This window comes from Oncorhynchus gorbuscha, linkage group LG04 (assembly GCF_021184085.1).
Source record: "Oncorhynchus gorbuscha isolate QuinsamMale2020 ecotype Even-year linkage group LG04, OgorEven_v1.0, whole genome shotgun sequence".
Taxonomy (NCBI): domain Eukaryota; kingdom Metazoa; phylum Chordata; class Actinopteri; order Salmoniformes; family Salmonidae; genus Oncorhynchus; species Oncorhynchus gorbuscha.
In genome coordinates, this window is record NC_060176.1 from 46441070 (window position 1) to 46460394 (window position 19325).

A 19325-nucleotide genomic window follows, 5' to 3' on the forward strand; every position below is an offset into this window, starting at 1 on the left:
CAAGCCAGCCTACTCCCTTCTCTGAGGGGATACAGCTGAGACTCGTCCCAGATCAGTCATGTCGTAACAAACCTTCAGCTTGTGTAATCTAACATGATTTACCCATCTTCTGCCCACAAATAAACAATACGAAGAGCAAAGAATTTGCTTATAATTCATCAATTTTATTTCATATTTGAATATAAATCTCTGACAAAAGAAAAATAGCTAAATGATAGATACATCGCACATTTACAGAAGGGGGTAATCGACTTCCCTCCCATACCACCCGTTTTACATAGTTTTCAAAAATTATAAAATGACTATTACATCTTTGATGTGCATTGCTGTTATTTAGAATTCAAGACATCATTTTACATACAGGCTGTCTTCTGCTACTGGAATTGTTATTCTCTCACGTCTTGAAAGAGTGCATGAATCCATTTATTTATTTATTAACAAAAACAATCATGTATAGAAATTCCATTTTGTCATGTTTTGGCCATGTCCACTGTAAGAGAACACCAATGTTTACACAGAATAGTTCCAATCCCACGTAGGTACATTTTCATCACAGCTGCCTGTTGAAGTCTAACCTTGATACTAAATTACAGTGTGCTGAAATACATCAGAAAATAAGGTCATTTGAAATCAAATATTTGAAAAAACTTTTTGGCTGGTACGGGATAAGGGGGAAAATTCCAAAAGATCGAACATAGTGAACATACATACACAGGAGCTACAGAATTTTTGCATCAGAAACCACCAGTGTGCTTTCATTTTCTTGTCTTTTCTGTGTGGCCTGTTTTATAGCAACAGAGCCAACCCATCACATTCCAGTGTAGATTCTCATCTTTTCCAGCTATAGGAATAGGAAATACAATCTATGCATCTTCTCTGGAATAACATCAAGTCCACTCTCAATCACAGAGGTAGCTGACATGAAGAAAACTATAAAACACGGTTGAAAATAGTTTTGTTGGCTGAAAAACCATCCAGTGGCTGTACTGTACAGTTTAATATATACTCTTACCAGGAACACAATGACCCAATAGAGAATACCGTGGTAGTGATATCATAGATCACTAATGTTAAAAGTGCCAACCAGGGGCGGACTTAAATTGGCATTTTTTCCATGGAAAATGACCGTATATGATTATTATCCCACAATTGAAAATATTTATTTCACAGAATATATACGCCATATAAAGTTGTTAAATAACAGTCAGTGGGGTTCCCATGGGCAGCTGGGGACAGTTTCAATTAATTGAAACCCCTTCAACGTAGCAAAGTCCACCCCTGGGGCCTACTAAAGAAGTGCCAGAGAGAGAGGGAGAAAGCATAGCATACAAACTGCTGACTTGCATTTGATTTCTCCATGTGGAGACAATCATTGGCCTCAAGGTGGCGCTGGTTGGTTACAGAAACACATTTGTTTCCTGGTGACTCTCACCTGGGGTATATTTGGTTGGTTTTCAGTCACAACGTTGAGAGGTTTATTCTGTACCATTTCAGTTATAGATGTTTGGCAATGAGAAAGACAATTTAATAAGTCATTCATAAGTCACGGTCTACATATCATACACATCTATTTCAGTATAACAATTTTGCACACCATCGCCCACACAGTACATGCATGCAGCCTCTCAACTCTAAAATGACAAATGTCCTCATGTATTTCCACATCAGAGGCATGACAGAGAGGATCTCAACAATACAACCTGTTGACACACATCAGACACTCGTCATTATCAGGTCAATGGCACAAGGTCAATATAGGCATCCTCCTCTTTATTCCCTAATGTCAACACAACTGGGCCTATATTTATAAAGCATCTCAGAGTAGGAGTGCTGATCGAAGATCACTTCTATCATAATGAACAAGGTTACATGGACAGTGGGTGGACTAAAGGGGACTCCGACTCTGAGGCTTTATAAATACGAGCACTGTTCTCGACACAGTATCTGACTCAGAACATTAATGACAGGCTTTGACGAGACGTTTCTTACAGAGATTGTGTTGCCCACAGTCTCCAAATAAGGCTTCCAAGGAACCAGTCTGGAATCCAACCAGTAGATACCCCTGTATTTTTTTTCCAGATAAGACAGCTGTTGTTCAATTAGTCATATTTACATGGATCATAGCCTAGAGGGTTGACATATTTATGACCCTATATTTAATTACATGTACTTTGACATATAACAAAGAGCAATGTGTTCAAAACTCTCCAAAGCAAGGCTTTCAAAACATACTCTGTAGTGTACTTTACTTTGGCAGATGAAATGGCTATTAATTCACCAACAAAGATGGAAAACAATAAAGGTGACCTCATAAAAGCAACACAATAAGCCATGTTACCAGTGTGAGGGAAATTCAGTGGCAACATGGGAAATATAAAACAAATCAAGCAAGAGTGATTGAGACGCAGAGTTTTCCCCAGTAACAGAGGGGCAGAACAGACCAGCAGGTATGTGCGAGCATTCGATGCTCAGATCATGTCATCTAGATGTATAGCATGTCATACATCTATAAAATGTTTTCTAGGGAATAACTAAACATACAGAGATATCATTTTAAACCATATTTAAAAAATAAAGTTGTTCATATCACTTGCCCTCTTGAGACAGCTATTTGAGATATTGGGAAGATATTGTGCACAGAATGTGCAAATTGTCTTGTCAAATTATGTTTCTGAGTTCACAAATCGTTTTACAGTTCATTCATACTTGATTTGATAAATACAAAGACGTGTGCATACAACCTGTCATGCACATAACAGTATACTATCCATTGTTCCACTTCTCAAACATTCAATAGTTTTTACTATGACGCTCAAACATTGGCAGAGTATACACAAAATCAAAACTCAAACCAAGTCTGATCAATCCAACAACGTACTCTACTCTCACATTCACCAGGTAGAGGAAGTCTGTAAAATGTGCCACAAAAAACATCATTGTGTTGGCATATAAAAGAAACTGTTTGTGTCTGCCATCCCGACATGACAGGGATGAACACTGGCAAAGGCCTCAGTGACCGGTCAAACAACACTGATCTTTAAGAAAGAAAAAAGGTATCATTGGGTCAGTGTGCTGGGAGGCCCATGTGCCAGCTGTCATCTTGGAAACACTCAGAACATCATCATCCCTCATCATCCCATATATTTGTCCTTCCTGTAAGTCTTCCTTCCTGCATATGAAGCAAAGAAAATTAGACCGTAGTGGAGAAACGGACAGATTATTACAACACGAAAACCCAATACAGCAATACCGACCCGGTGTGTCAATCATATCTTGTGATTTTCAATGTCTTGTCTTTCCTCCTTCCCCTGGCGGCCAGTACTATCATTGAGCCCTAACTTCCGCTGCCTGTGTGGTGATTCCTCTCTGCAGCAGCATGGTGACCTCCAGTGATCCCCACTAAGCTACAACATGGCTATACTCTCAGGGGTGCAGTTGAGATGGGTGGATGTGCTACTTCCTCCAGGGGACTTGAGGCCCTTGGCTCCCATGCCCAGCGTCATGGCCCCGGCCGCGCCGCCCATCATGACCCCCGAGTGGTGGTGGGTCTGCTGCAGGCCGACCATCATGGTGTCATTGGTGACTGTGCCAAACTCATAGGTGAAGGTGCCATAAAAAATCAGGATGTCCACGGTGAAGACCCACTCACAGATGGCCGCCGCATGCTGGAGGACAAAGCTCTCGTGAATGAAGAAAATACCACCTGAGGAAAGACGGTTAAGGAGAAGCAACAGCCACATCGATGGAGGAGGAAGGGCAACATTAAGAAATCTAAGCTTACTTCCCAAATGACACTCTATTCCCTATATAGTGCACTACTTTAAATGGAATAGGATGGCCGCCATTTGGGACGCACAGTATGCTATGGTCAATAATGAGTGCACGGTTCACAGAGTGCAGTACTGTTGCTGTGGAAATATTTAGGCAGGGATATATCAATATGCTTCTTCATCCATCAATATGTTAATGAGAGCTTCAGAGTATGGCTGAGCCTGCCAGGCAGTCTTCACCCCTACTTAGTTCCAGCAGGAGGAAGATCAGCCTTGTCCCTGAGAACTCACAATTCTGAGGAGTCATCATGTTTTAAGAACCCTAGTTTGTGGTAATGGCTAGAAGGGATCCAGCTTTCAGATTTTACTTTTTGTAGAAGGTTAGGAGAATTAACATAAAATCAAACATTATTTGCCACATGCACTGAATACAACAAGTGTAGACTTTACCGTGAAATGCTTACTTACAAGCCCTTAATCAACAGTGCAGTTCAAGAAGAAGAAAATATTTATAAGGGCCTCCCGAGTGGCGCAGTGGTCTAGGGCACTGCATCGGCCACCAGAGACTCTGGGTTCGCACCCAGGGTCTGTCACAGCCGGCCGCGACCGGGAGGTCCCAGAGGGGCGACGCACAATTGGCCTAGCGTCGTCCGGGTTAGAGAGGGTTTGGCCAGTAGGGATATCCTTGTCTCATCACGCACCAGCGACTCCTGTGGTGGGCTAACCAAGGTCGCCAGGTGCACGGTGTTTCCTCCGGCACATTGGTGTGGCTGGCTTCTGGGTTGGATGCGCGCTGTGTTAAGAAGCAGTGCGGCTTGGTTGGGTTGTGTTTCGGAGGACGCATGGCTTTCGACCTTCGTCTCTCCTGAGCCCGTATGGGAGTTGTAGCGATGAGACATGATAGTAATTACTAACAATTGAGGCTATACAAGGCTATAGAAAGGGGACACCGGTACAGAGTCAATGTGCAGGCGTTGAGGTAGTCTGTACAGTTGAAGTCAGAGGTTTACATACAATTATGTGTCATTAAAACTCATTTTTCAACCACTAAACAAATTTCTTGTTAACAAACTATAGTTTTGGCAAGTCGGTTAGGACTAGAGGTCCCAACCGGGGCGGATTTCAAGTTTTCTTAACAAATCGGAAATCAGTATTTTTGGGTGCCGATTTTAAAAATGTGTAAATATATATATATGTGTGTGTGTGTGTGTGTGTGTGTGTGTGTGTGTGTGTATATATATATATATATATATATATATATATATACACACACCTTTAATTAATCTTTATTTAACTAGGCAAGTCCGTTAAGATCACATTCTTATTTTCAATGACGGCCTAGGAGGCCTAGGAGGTAGAACGTCAGACTTTTTACCTTGTCAGCTCGGGGGATCCAATCTTGCAACCTTACAGTTAACTAGTCCAATGCTCTAACACCTGATTACATTGCACTCCACGAAGAGCCTGCCTGTTAGCGAATGCAGTAAGCTAAGGTAAGTTGCTAGCTAGCATTAAAAAACAATCAATCAATGACTGTCATTGCTCCAATGTGTACTTAACCATAAACATCAATGCCTTTCTTAAAATCAATACACAAGTATATATTTTTATATTTTTAAAGAAATCCAGGTTAGCAGGCAATATTAACCAGGTGAAATTGTGTCATTTCTCTTGCGTTCATTGCCAGACCTAATTTGCCAGAATTTTACGTAATTATGACAACATTGAAGGTTGTGCAATGTAACAGGAATATTTAGACTCATGGATGCCACCAGTTAGATAAAATACGGAACGGAATAAACGTTTTGTTTGAGGTGATAGTTTCCGGATTAGTCAAAGGTATATATATGGTTTAGAGAGAAATAGTCGACACGTTATTAATTCCTGTAATAACTTGCAGCTGAACTTGAAAGGGGTTCCTTCGTTGTTTTACCGTTCATGTTTTCCATAGAGAATGTCTTGATCTACTTCAAATAAGGTCTGTGTTTCGTGCAGGCTTAAACCGCCTCGGTGTTTTGATACCCCTGTAAATCCCACTAGGATAAGGTAACGTTTGTCAACATATTTTCATAAATCCACTCTACAAAAGAAATGATCTTCGCTTATATTTGGCCAATATTGATCAGAGTTACCTTGTCCTATGGATATCTACAGTTATAAAATTGGCATGGTGGTGTAAGCCTACACGAAACACAGACGTTATTTTAAGAGATTCTAAAAATATCCTATGGAATAAATGAAGGAACCGCTATTCAGATTTTGCTAGGTGTCATGGGAATTATGACTCGCACTTTGGTTGTCAATTCTTACCATGCCCATTATTAAAATATGATTTCCTGCATATAGAAATTAAAGTTTTTGTTTTCAACATTCATCACAGGTAACTTAAACTCTATTTTTATTCAAACAGTTGAGGGTATTTGTCTCCTAAGCAGACTCTTCAGTATCATTGTCACTTCAGAGCTGTGTGTGTGTGTGTGTGTTTTTATGTATTATATTAAGTTAAAATAAGTGTTCATTGTTCATTCAGTATTGTTGCAATTGTCATTATTACAAAAATGTGTGTGAGTGTATGATATATATATATAAAACAATTTTTTCCTCTGATAAATCGGCCGATTAATCGGCATCGGCCTTTTTTTTGGTCCTCCAATAATCGGTATCGGCGTTGAAAAATCATAATCGGACGACCTCTAGTTAGGACATCTACTTTGTGCATGACACAAGTCATTTTTCCAACAATTATTTCCAACAACTGTATCACAATTCCAGTGGGTCAGAAGTGTATATACACACTATGTTGACTGTGCCTTTAAACAGTTTGGAAAATTCCAGAAAAATGTCACGGTTTTAGAAGCTTCTGATAGGCTAATTGACATAATTTGAGTCCATTGGAAGTGTACCTGTGCATGTATTTCAAGGCCTACCTTCCAAAAAAAATCTAAAGAAATCAGCAAAGACCTCAGAAAAGAAAATTGTAGACCTCCACAAGTCTTGTTCATCCTTGGGAGCAATTTCCAAATGCCTGAAGGTGCCACGTTCATCAGTACAGACAATAGTATGCAAGTATAAACACCATGGGACCACGCAGCCATCATACCGCTCAGGAAGGAGACGCGTTCTGTCTCCTAGAGATGAATGTACTTTGGTAAGAAAAGTGAAAATCAATCCCAGAACAACAGCAAAGGACCATGTGAAGGTGCTGGAGGCAACCGGTAAAACAAGTCCTATATTGACATAACCTGAAAGGTCGCTCAGCAAGGAAGAAGCCACTGCTCCAAAACTGCCATTAAAAGCCAGACTACGGTTTGCAACTGCACATGGGGACAAATATCATACTTTTTGGAGAAATGTCCTCTGGTATGATGAAACAAAAATAGAACTGTTTGGCCATAATGACCATTGTATGTTTGGAGGAAAAAGGGAGAGGCAAGCCGAAGAACACCATCCCAACCTTGAAGCACGGGGGTGGCAGCATCATGTTGTGGGGGGTGCTTTGCTTCAGGAGGGAATGGTGCACTTTGCAAAATAGATGGCATCATGAGGACAGAAAATTATGTGGATATATTGACGCAACATCTCAAGACATCAGTCAGGAAGTTAAAGATTGGTTGCAAATGGGTCTTCCAAATGGACAATGACCTCAAGCATACTCCCAAAGTTGTGGCAAAATGGCTTAAGAACAACAAAGTCAAGGTATTGGAGTGGCCATCATAAAAGCCCTGACCTCAACCCTATGTGGAAGGACCACCAGAGGGCAGGCTGGGCTCATGGATAGTAGCCCAACAAGGCATGGGAGACAAGGTAACCAGAGGCAATTAAGCACAGCTGACGGTACTAATGACATACTCTCCTTCCCCTATAAGAGAGAGAATGGAACCAGCAGAGAGAGAAGGGGAAAACTATCTCTGGAAGATGGCCACCGAGAGAGAGGAGCTATCCAGGAAGAACCACTAAGACGGTGACAATCCCGTGACTTTTTGTTGTAGTTTAAAGATAATCCTATTGTGTTCCTGTTTCATCTGGAGAAGATGTATGTTTTTCCTTGGAAGATTTTCATTGATTATGTTGGAGTGTTTGTGTTGACCAAATGCCCTCAATAGAGAACTGTGTTCAATCAAGAGAACCTAGTCCTGACTCGTTTATTCCACCTTCCCGCTTTAGAGTGACGCCCAATTACTTGGTCGGCTCACACCTATAAAACATTTGTGGGCAGAACTGAAAAAGCGTGTGCGTGCAAGGAGGCCTACAAACCTGACTCAGTTACACCAGCTCTGTCAGGAGGAATGGGCCAAAATTCACCCAACTTATTGTGGGAAGCTTGTGGAGGGCTACCCAAAATGTTTGACTTAAGTTAAACAATTTAAAGGCAATGCTACCAAATACTAATTGAGTGCATGTAAACTTCTGACCCACTGGGAATGTGATGAAAGAAATAAAAGCTGAAAGAAATAACTCTATTCTGACATTTCACATTTTTTAAATAAACTGACCTAAGACAGGGAATTATTACAAGGATTAAATGTCAGGAGTTGTGAAATACTAAGTTTAAGTGTATTTGGCTAAGGTGTATGTAAACTTCCGACTTCAACTGTAGGTTGTTCAGCAGTCTAATGTCTTTGGGGTAGAAGCTGTTGAGGAGCCTTTTGGTCCTAGACTTGGTGCTCCGGTACCGCTTGCCGTGCGGTAACAGAGAATACAGTCTATAACTTGGGTGACTGGAGTCTGACAATTTTATGGGCTTTCCTCTGACACCGCCTTTTATATAGGTCCTGGATGGCAAGAAGCTTGGCCGCAGTGATGTACTAGGCAGTTCGCACTCCCCTCTGTAGCACCTTACGGTCGATGCAACCGGTCAGGATGCTCTCGAGGGTGCAGCTGTAGAACCGTTTGAGGATCTGGGGAGCCATGCCAAATCTTTTCAGTATTCTGAGGGGGAAAAGGTTTTGTTGTGCCCTCTTCACGACTGTCTTGGTATGTTTGGACCATGATAGTTCGTTGGTGATGTAGACACCAAGGAACTTAACTCTTGACCCGCTCCACTACAGCCCTGTCGATATTAATGGGGCCCTGTTTGGCCCGCCTTTTCCTGTAGTCCACAAACAGCTCCTTTGTCTTGCTCACTTGAGGGAGAGGTTGATGTCCTGGCACTACACTGCCAGTTCTCTGACCTCCTCCCTATAGGCCGTCTCATCGTTGTCAGTGATCCGGCCTACCACCGTTGTGTCATCAGCAAACTTTATGAATGTGTCGTGTTTGGCCACAAAGTCCTGGGCAAACAGGGAATACAGGAGGGGACTATGTACACACCCCTGAGGGGCCCCAGTGTTAAGGATCAGCATGGCAGATGTATTGTTGCCTACTCTTACAACCCCTTACCAAAAAAGACACAGCCCCCTACCCCTCGTCTTACCAGAGGTAGCGTCTCTGTTCTGCCGGTGCATGGAAAATCCCACCTATATTGTCCGTTTCTTCGTTCAGCCACGTCTCAGTGAAACATAAGATGTTACAGTTTTTATGTCCCGTTGGTAGGATAATCTTAATAGTAGGTCATCAATTTTATTTTCTAACAATTGCACGTTAGCAAGATGAATGGAAGGCATTGGGAGTTTACTCGCTTGCCTACGGATTCTCAGAAGGATCCCCAATCTGTGTCCCCTTTTCCAGCGTCTTTTCTTCATGCAAAAGGTGTGGATCTGGGCCTGTTACAGTGAAAGTAGGATATCCTTCTCGTCGGACTCGTTAAAGGAAAATGTTTCTTCCAGTCCGTGTGAGTAATCGCTTTTCTGATGTCCAGAAGTTATTTTCAGTCATAAGAGACGGTGGAGCAACATGGTGTACACAATAACTAAAAAAAGAAGTTACACAAAATACAAAAAAATAATAATTCACAATTGGTTGAGAGAATGTAAAACGTCAGCCATGTTCTTCGGCGCCATCTCTTGCAGGTTAGGAGAATCTAGCCATGACCGTAGCTACCCATCTAGCCCAATAACTGGTCACACTCACAACCCTCCCCCAACAGCCTACCTGTACAGACACATATGTATTAGCTAGCCAACCACAGAACCCTAGCTACCTATCCAAACAACCGTCCCCCAACATCCTCCCTGGCCTCTACAGACACACACCCACATCCTCTTCAGACCCCCAGACCCTACTTTCCTACAGCCACTATAAATCTGCCTATTTATCACAGACCACTGAAAGGAATTAGACTTACTAAATATATATGAAGCACATGGGGCCCACTAGTTGTTTGGTGGTATCACAGACTAGCCATTGCAAGGTTTCATTACAGAAGAGAAATGACAATACTACATTCCACATTAACGCTGGAATCCTTCATGTTAATGTTGTCCGTTTGTGATACAACAACAAAGTTACTGCAAACAACAAACACTGTTAATTCCCCTCAGACAGCGTTGCGCGATGGAAGAGCACAATATATACTGCAATTTTACGCTCCTCTGCTCGTGGCACAGTTTCCCCCTACTGCGGCTTCCATCTTTAACTGTGACTGATTGAAATTAAATAACGCTAAGGATAAATTATCAGTCACCTTTTACTAACTGGTGGAGTCCATCAGGACCAATAACACGACCAGTCTAATGCCCGGCCCCCACCCCTTTCCCTCATCCCAGCCCCTTAACCAATCGCAGTGAGTCAAAAAGGATACTGAGGACCAGTGAGACGAGGGCTCCTGCGGCCAGCGCCACACGTACGTGTGCCATCCAGTAGTCAAGGGCAGTGACGGCCACCCGGTAGGTGAGCACACACTGCAGGCACACAAAGAGCAGACCGGCGGGGAACGTCACACCCGCGCCAACGTAGTGGAGAGACTTGGCATTGTCAACCTGCCCAAGGAGGGAACAATCTTATTTATCTATTAATGTATTTTTTTTTACTGTGATTGAAAACATACATTTAATGCACAAGTGAACCCACTCCGAATACCCAAATCCCATTGACGTCCCCCTGAACCCTCCCACTCCTATGCACATGGCCACCCACATCCGCCCATACCCCTTGTTTTTAACATATGGAGACATGTTAGAAAACACAGGCAATCGCCAAGTTGAGATAACAAATGAGGAAAATATAGACTATATAACCCACCACCACTTAGTAATTGTCGCTCGAGCCAAGAGTGAGAGATATGGAACCATTTTGGACACACCCATGGAATCAGCCTTTACGTAGAGTAATGAAGTGAGAAGAATCACCTGGAAGTTGCCCACCATGACCAGTCCTAGAGCGTTGGTGCAGCCAGACACCAGAGCGCTGGTGTTAATCCAGCAACGGTGGCTGTGCTCAATCACCTGGGCATAGCGCAGAAGGCACACCATCACCACTGGAGAGACAGAGAGAGCGAAAGAGAGATAGGAGCAGGAAGGAGTAGAGAAATAAGGGATGGTGAGAGAGGGAGAGGTAGGTGAAGAGGACCACAGGGAAAAGGGGTTAGAGTGAGTGGTGATAAATAAGACAGAAAAGGAAGTAATGGAGGAAGGTGATGGATGATGAGGGGGAGGAGTGGAGGAAAGGCCACATCCATTATTGATCGCAGAGCCTATTTGAAGCCCTTCTGCACGTGCTGCTAACTAATGGCTAACATACACATTAGTATATATGTGTGCCGTGCAAAAGTATTCACCCCCCTTGGCATTTTTCCTATATTGTTGCATTACAACCTGAAATTTAAATAGATTTTTATTTGGATTTCATGTAATGGACATACACAAAATAGTCAAAATTGGTGAAGTGAAATGGGAAAGAATTTCTAAATTATAAAAATCGGAAAAGTGGTGCATGCATATGTATTCGCCCCCTTTGCTATGAAGCCCCTAAATAAGATCCGGTGCCACCAATTATCTCTAGAAGTTACATAATTAGTTAAATAAAGTGCACCTGTGTGCAATCTAAGTGCCACATGATCTGTCACATGATCTCAGTATATTACACATCTGAAACGCCCCAGAGTCTGCAACACCACTAAGCAATGGGCACCACCAAGCAAGCGGTACCATGGAGACCAAGCTCTCCAACCAGGTCAGGGACAAAGTTGTGGAGAAGTACAGATCAGGGTTGGATTATAAAAAATATCAGAAACTTTGAACATCTCACTGAGCACCATTAAATCCATTATTTTAAAAATGGAAAGAATATGGCACCACAACAAACCTGCCAAGAGAGGGCCACCCACCAAAACTCACAGACCAGGCAAGGAGGGCATTAATCTGAGGCAACAAAGAGACCAAAGATAACCCTGAAGGGGCTGCAAAGCTCCACAGCGGAGATCGGAGTATCTGTCCATAGGACCACTTTAAGCCATAAAATCCACAGAGCTGGCTTTACAGAAGAGTGTCTAGAAAAAAGCCATTGGTTAAAGATCAAAATAAGCAAACACGGTTGGTGTTCGCCAAAAGGCATGTGGGAGACTCCCCAAACATATGGAAGAAGGGAACCTGGTTAGATGTGACTAAAATTGAGCTTTTTGGCCATCAAGGAAAACGCTATGTCTGACACAAACCCAACACCTCTCATCACCCTGAAAACATCATCCACACAGTGAAGCAGGGTGGTAGCAGCATCATGCTGTGGGTATGTTTTTCATCGGCAGGGACTGGGAAACTAGTCCGAATTGAAGGAATTATGGATGGTGCTAAATACAGGGAAATTCTTGAGGGAAACCTGTTTCAGTCTTCAAGAGATTTGAGACAGGGACGGAGGTTCACCTTCCAGCAGAACAATGACCCTAAGCATAACGCTAAAGCAACACTCGAGTGATTTAAGGGGAAACATTTAAATGTCTTGGAATGGCTTTGTCAAATCCCAGACCTCAATCCAATTGAGAATTGGTGGTATGATTAAAAAGATCATCTAACTTGAAGGAGCTGGAGGAGTTTTGCCTTAGAGAATGGGCAAAAATCCCAGTGGCTAGATGTGCCAAGCTTATAGAGACATACCCCAAGAGACTTGCAACTGTAATTGCTGCAAAAGGTGGCTCTACAAAGTATTAACTTTGGGGGGGGGTAGTTATACACGCTCAAGTTTTCTTGTTTGTTTCACAATAAAAAATATTTTGCATCTTCAAAGGGGTAGGCATGTTGTGTAAATCAAATGATTGCATACCCCCCAAAAAATATATTTTAATTCCAGGTTGTAAGGCAACAAAATAGGAAAAATGCCAGGGGGGGTAAATACTAGTGGTCGACCGATTATGATTTTTCAACGCCGATACCGATTATAGGAGTACCCCCCAAAAAAAGCCGATACCGATTAATCAGACAATTTTTATATATTATATTATATTTATATATATATTATATATATATATATAATAATAATGACAATTACAACAATACTGAATGAACACTTATTTTAACTCAATAAAATCAATTTAGTCTCAAATAAATAATGAAACATGTTCAATGTGGTTTAAATAATGCAAAAAAAGTGTTGGAGAAGAAAGTAAAAGTGCAATATGTGCCATGTAAAAAAGCTCAGAACATGAGAACATATGAAAGCTGGTGGTTCCTTTTAACATGAGTCTTCAATATTCCCAGGTAAGAAGTTTTAAGTTGTAGTTATTATAGGATTATTTATTATACCTTTAACCATTGTATGTTGTAATAGGTACTTTAGTATTGCCAGCCTAATCTCGAGAGTTGATAGGCTTGAAGCATTGCGAAGAGCTGCTGGCAAACACAGGAAAGTGCTGTTTGACTGAATTCTTACGAGCCTGCTGCTGCCTACCACCGCTCAGTCAGACTGGGCTATCAAATCATAGACTTAATTATAATATAATAACACATAGAAATACGGTTACGTATTTTATCTAACGGGTGGCATCCATAAGTCTAAATATTGCTGTTACATTGCACAAAACTTCAATGTTATGTCATAATTATGTAAAATTCTGGCAAATTAGCTCGCAACGAGCCGGGCGGCCCGAACTGCTGCATATATCCTGACTCTGCGTGCAATGAACGCAAGAGAAGTAACACAATTTTCCTAGTTAATATTGCCTGCTAACATTAATTTATTTTAACTAAATATACAGGTTTTAAAAAAATATACTTCTGTGTATTGATTCTAAGAAAGGCATTGATGTTTATGGTTAGATACAGTCGCCCAATGGTTGTGCTTTTTTCGCAAATGCACTTTTGTTAAATCATCCCCCGTTTGGCGAAGTTGGCTGTCTTTGTTAGGACACCGTTTGCAACGAGCCAGGCAGCCCAAACTGCTGCATGTACCCTGACTCTGTTGCACAGACCGCAAGAGAAGTGACACAATTTCTCTAGCTAAAAGAAATCCATGTTAGCAGGCAATATGAACTAAATATGCAGGTTTAAAAATATATACTTGCGTATTGATTTTAAGAAAGGCGTTGATGTTTATGGTTAAGTACCCATTGGAGCAATGACAGTCATTGATTGTGAATGCGCTTGTTAAATCACCCGTTTGGTGAAGTAGGCTGTGATTCAATGATAAATTAACAGCACCACTGTCCACCAAACGGATGTTGTTATTGTTTTAGTTTATGAAGCGGATGGGAGGAGCATCGGCCAATGTGGTAAGAAAATTCACTATCTGCTGCTCTATCGTGCATGCAATAATGTCAGATGGAGAGACATATTTTGTTATTGTTTACAGTAACTTCATTGTTGTTATAATATCGCAAGTGGACATGGCAGTTCCAACATTAAGGATTTCAGCTTTAAACACTAATGCAAAAAACACTTCACAAAATAAAAAAGGTGAGTAAACTGAGTTTGCTCTTCACTACATCAGTGATGAGTGAGACAAAGGACACAGCTTATTGTCAGTGTGAGTGAGTGGGCTGTGGCATGATGAGAGGAGAGGTCTGCGTTCCAAATGGCACCCTATTGTTCCCTACATAGTGCACTACTTTTAACCAGAGCCCTATGGATGCCATTTGGAATGGAGAAGAGGCCTTACTTACCCATGAAGGCTCCAACATTCCCGATCAGACTGAACAGGCAGCTCTCAGGGGGGAAGGAGCCACATTTACTGTACAAGGCACAAGATGGGGGAGGAAACAACATGTCACCCAAAACTAATTAGAAATCCACTCACTAGACTTAATTCATTGAAAGACATTGACTAGGCCTATATATGCCCATGATTCAAATGTTAGGAAAAGGCCTTCCTGTCACTGGTTTATTACAAGGTTGTTACTATTTCCCTTCTGGTCTGTAAATACCATTGTAAATACAACCCATATTTATGTTTATTTATTTAGCATTTCGTACTTTAACTATTTTCACAAAATATGACATTTGAAATGTCTTTATTCTTTTGGAACTTTTGTGCGTGTAATGTTTACTGTTAATTTTTTTTTTTTTAACTTTTACCCCACTTTTCTCTCCAATTTCATGGTATCCAATTGTTTTAGTAGCTACTTTCTTGTCTCATCGCTACAACTCCCGTACGGGCTCGGGAGAGACGAAGGTTGAAAGTCATGCGTCCTCTGATACACAACCCAACCAAGCCGCACTGCTTCCTAACACAGCGCGCATCCAACCCGGAAGCCAGCCGCACCAATGTGTCAGAGGAAACACCGTGCACCTGGCAACCTTGGTTAGCGAGCACTGCGCCCGGCCCACCACAGGAGTCGCTGGTGCGCGATGGGACAAGGATATCCCTACCGGCCAACCCCTCCCTAACCCGGACGACGCTAGGCCAATTGTGCATCTCCCCACGGACCTCCCGGTCTGTTTATTACATATTTCACTTTAGCAATGTAAACATATGTTCCCCATGCAAAAATAAACTGTAAATTGAAAGACAGAAGGCGCAGAGAGAGAGAGAGAGAGAGAGAGAGAGAGAGAGAGAGAGAGAGAGAGAGAGAGAGAGAGAGAGAGAGAGAGAATAAATTAATGTAACACCTGATGAGGGGGATGTCCTGTATGGTGCAGCATGTCTTTGGGAAGCCTGGCCTGGCTATCTCCTCTGTACATGTAACATTGTAGGACCTGCAGGTAAGACAGAAAAACAATTAAATGAGCTATTATTATTTTCAAGCAGGTGATATAATGCAGTATATCAAGTTAATGTAGGCTATAAATCCAAAGACAAAACTCGGTCTTCTTTACTACCACTGCTTTTAATGAAACTCTCAGTGAAGCACTCACCAGTTCTCCACCGGACAAACGTGATGGTTCATCACAGCCATGGCGTAGCTGTGGGGAAAAACGAACACAAATCAACAATGATTCAAACCCACAATCATGAATGTCTTATGAATATTTCTCTTTCAATCACTTTGTGATACATGCTTGGGCGCCAGGACTCACACTATCCATATCCCTGTGATGGAGAAGGCAGAGAGGCTGACAGGCAGGACGATCCAGGCAGTCATTGGGCTGGCAGTATGCCGGCTTTGTCCAAAGCATGAGGGAAAGGAGGGCGTTAGGCTGGAGAAGGTAGCGAGACAATGAGGGGACCAGATGGGGACACTAACAGGCAGGGAGGACATACATGGAGGGGGCCATGAGAGTAGGACAGGGGGACGGCACACTGCTTCTGTTGCACCGCTCGGTGCCTGCAACCAGCAGCTGTCTTTACCACGGAGCAGGAAGAAAGAGAGTTGAACAAAAAGGTCAAATGTGAGGTGGAGGGGAGCAGAGAGAGAGGGAGGAAAGAAAGAGACAAAGATTACCATTTAGTTTTATTTTTCAGTAGGGTGACTTGACTTTTTGAGATTCCTTCATTAAAATAAATAAAAATCAGGCACCTCAGGAATTCTAAAATAAGCATTTTTCACAAAGGTTGGCCTACCTACAGAAGACAAACGACCTGACAACAGGTAATTGGTCATATGAGTGTGTTGAATGAGGATAATTCAATGGCCAAAAGCAGAGGCCATCATAAAGTGGTGATTTTGCACAGTGTGCAGTTTAGAACTCGGACCTTTGCTCAGACTAGAATGAACTAAAAATGACCTTTTCAGAGGAAATCCCACTGTAATGCTCCAAATAAAACAAGCTCTTGTTTTCCACTACCACACTGAGAAATAACAACAGGTGAAGATGTATGCAATAGGTTTTCCTACCATGTTGGGGGCTGGGCAGTAAACACATCTCAAATGAGAGACAATTGTTTCCTTATACAATTACACAGGGAACAGATACAGGTTGATGATACTAAGCCAGTTTAGGCCTATTTCCTGTCTAGGCTTGATCAATTTCCCCATTTAACTGGATATCTCTTCTCAAGTCTCACAATGATCAGCCCCTCCACTGCAGCGTCTGACTTTGTAAGGCTAGGGCGGGGGTCTCTATCAAGCAAACTAGTGGTAGTTTATTTGAGGTCCACCTGCAGCAAGCAAAAAGGTTTGGGGTACCTACAATTGATGTATGTATGATGCATTGTTGAACAGTTGCTGGCATGGATTATCAACTCACCATCAGCAGATTGTCAGAACACCGGCTGTGTTAGCTAGCTAATTCCAGTTATATTCTAAAATTGTTTACATTTTAGTACACACTGCAAATGTGACAGGTAAACTGGCTAGCAAGCTCATGCATTTTATCCCAGTGCGTCTTTCCTCCTAGCTAACGACATCTCAAACTGATTGTGTATGGACTAACACACGCTAGCTAAGCTAACCAACGGCTAACTAGTTGTTAGCTAGCCAACATTCAGTGCTGCTAACAAGACACCGGTACACTTTAGAGCGGTAGTACATGTAAAATGTGTTCAGACAGCCAGATTGTTTCAGATGGCACAACGGTTAGGTGGCCATTTTTCTCAAATTTCCACACAGCAATTAGCTAGTTAGACCGCTAGCTGGCTACCGGCTGACAATCGAACAAAAGAGGGGCTATATTGCCTGGCTGGCTAGTTTTGACCCACCAAGCTATTTTATGCTAGTTAGCTTTTGAAAAGAACAGTACGTTTTTACACATGCTCGTTAAACGTGCACAACATTGTATCCGTAAAAAAAAAAAGATATCATGAAAATCACTATTTACATACCCCAGATCCTGCTACTCCCACCACGAACCTCAACAACCTTGGTTTCCCTTTAAAACTACAATATTTCAGGCCCCACGCCACCGTGCGTACCACTCAAGCATCGACACTGTAACTGTAGTTTTTTTTGCGAGACAATGGATGAAGGACAAAGCGTAATGGACTACATTAACCATCAACATCACTATCAATGGCCGGGCCTTGACCATAGATAGTGATGAGGAGTCACCATTCATTGGATGTATTCAGAGTCACTCAAATATCGTTTAAAACTTTATTTTACTATCGACGGTTACAGCTGACTTCAGGATTGTATGTCGATCTGCTGTCCTTAAACATACGTCATCTGATTTATTTGTTTCAGTCTATGAATTCTTTAATCAAACTTTTCGCCACCAGCTCCCAATATCAGGGCATTATAACTGTATCGTGAGCTCGTTTTCTCCGGTTTTCTATGGCTAAACCTAAAGTAGTTGGGTTGTCCTCAATTGCCAAATACTACACCCTCAACCTCAAAACTAATTTGCTAGTTATACAATCATTCGCTGGAATTAAGTTTAAAGTATGTATTGTTTTGTTGAATACTCATAGTTCGTCATGTCTGACATAAAACCACCGTGGCGAAGGATATAATTTGCCGCGTTCAAAACAACGGGGAACTCGAAAATATCCGACTTCCGTGCGTTCAATCCATTTGGGAACTCGAAAAAACGACATCCGACTGGGAAAATTGATTTTAACGGCCATCCAACTCTTGCCACTTTTACTGACGTCGTGATTTGATCTCGTATTTTCCGACTTTCCAGTTTTTTTGAACGCGGCATCAGCTCCACCGGCGTCATTGGCGTAGGGGTATATCGCGTTCATGTGCTAGTCGGAACTAAAGAAACTCGGACATTGTAGACTTGCTAACTGGTTGTGGTTATTCACGTGTCGCGTGAAACCAGTTAGCTGTTAGCAAATATCGTAGGTCCGACTAGCACATGAACGCTGCATTTACTGGACGTTTCTGACTGGTTTTGGAACTGTGACAACAGAAAATCTCCACGCTTGGTTCAATAGGATATGTAGGGATTTTGCCAACACAGGCTGATATGTACATTGTAATCACAGGAGGCTGCGGAGGGGAGAACTGCTCATAATAATGCCCGGAATGGAGCACATGGAATAGCATCAAACACCTGGAAAACATGTATTTGATGTCATTCCACTAATTCCACTCCAGTGATTAACACAAGCCAGTTCTCACCAATTAAGGTGCCACCAACCTCCTGTGACACTGTTGTACCATTAAAACATTTTCAACTGCCTATCATATGTTGATTAAATCAGGGTTTATTAATATAATGAGTAATCCAGGAATATTACGAGTTAATTGACACTATAACTCTATAAAATAACAATCTACAGATCGCAATGGCAACAATGAATGGCTAAATAACTTCAGGTCTGTGAAGCTCCTCCTCGCCACTCACTATTGTCCAGGACGACTGTGCATACACCTGACCAATGAAACATTTATTTCCCTAGAGATCACATGCTAAAAGAGAAAAA

The 19325-nt window shown here is 42.0% G+C and overlaps 1 protein-coding gene across 4 annotated transcripts; it reads right to left on the reverse strand.

Annotated features, from left to right (window-relative positions):
• Nucleotides 1-143: 143 nt before the first annotated feature.
• LOC124034154 (transmembrane protein 150A-like) lies at nucleotides 144-17923 on the reverse strand. Of its 4 annotated transcripts, XR_006838527.1 has the most exons (9): nucleotides 17775-17923; nucleotides 16091-16355; nucleotides 15929-15976; nucleotides 15683-15769; nucleotides 14737-14804; nucleotides 10997-11124; nucleotides 10450-10627; nucleotides 3255-3703; nucleotides 144-3169 (listed from the first exon to the last, which is right to left on the reverse strand). XR_006838527.1 is itself a non-coding variant. In XM_046346937.1 (8 exons), exons 2-8 carry the CDS (start codon nucleotides 16270-16272, stop codon nucleotides 3405-3407), a joined length of 912 nt encoding a protein of 303 aa, XP_046202893.1. In that variant the 5' UTR covers nucleotides 16273-16355; nucleotides 17775-17923; the 3' UTR covers nucleotides 144-3404. The 4 variants fall into 4 exon arrangements, 3 of the variants coding, with proteins under 3 accessions (XP_046202893.1, XP_046202891.1, XP_046202892.1); XM_046346937.1 differs by having other exon boundaries at nucleotides 144-3703; nucleotides 10450-10549; XM_046346935.1 differs by having other exon boundaries at nucleotides 144-3703.
• Between the last annotated feature and the right edge of the window lie 1402 nt (nucleotides 17924-19325).

Coding starts and splice junctions, on each gene's coding strand:
- LOC124034154 (XM_046346935.1), bottom strand. CDS start 16,272: ATGTCCTCCCTGCCTGTTAGTGTCCCCATCTGGTCCCCTCATTGTCTC. Junction 10,628..10,996: donor TCATGGTGGGCAACTTCCAG/GTGATTCTTCTC, acceptor CTCCTTGGGCAG/GTTGACAATGCCAAGTCTCT. Junction 3,704..10,449: donor CCTCGTCTCACTGGTCCTCA/GTATCCTTTTTG, acceptor GTCTTTCCTCAG/GTGGTATTTTCTTCATTCAC.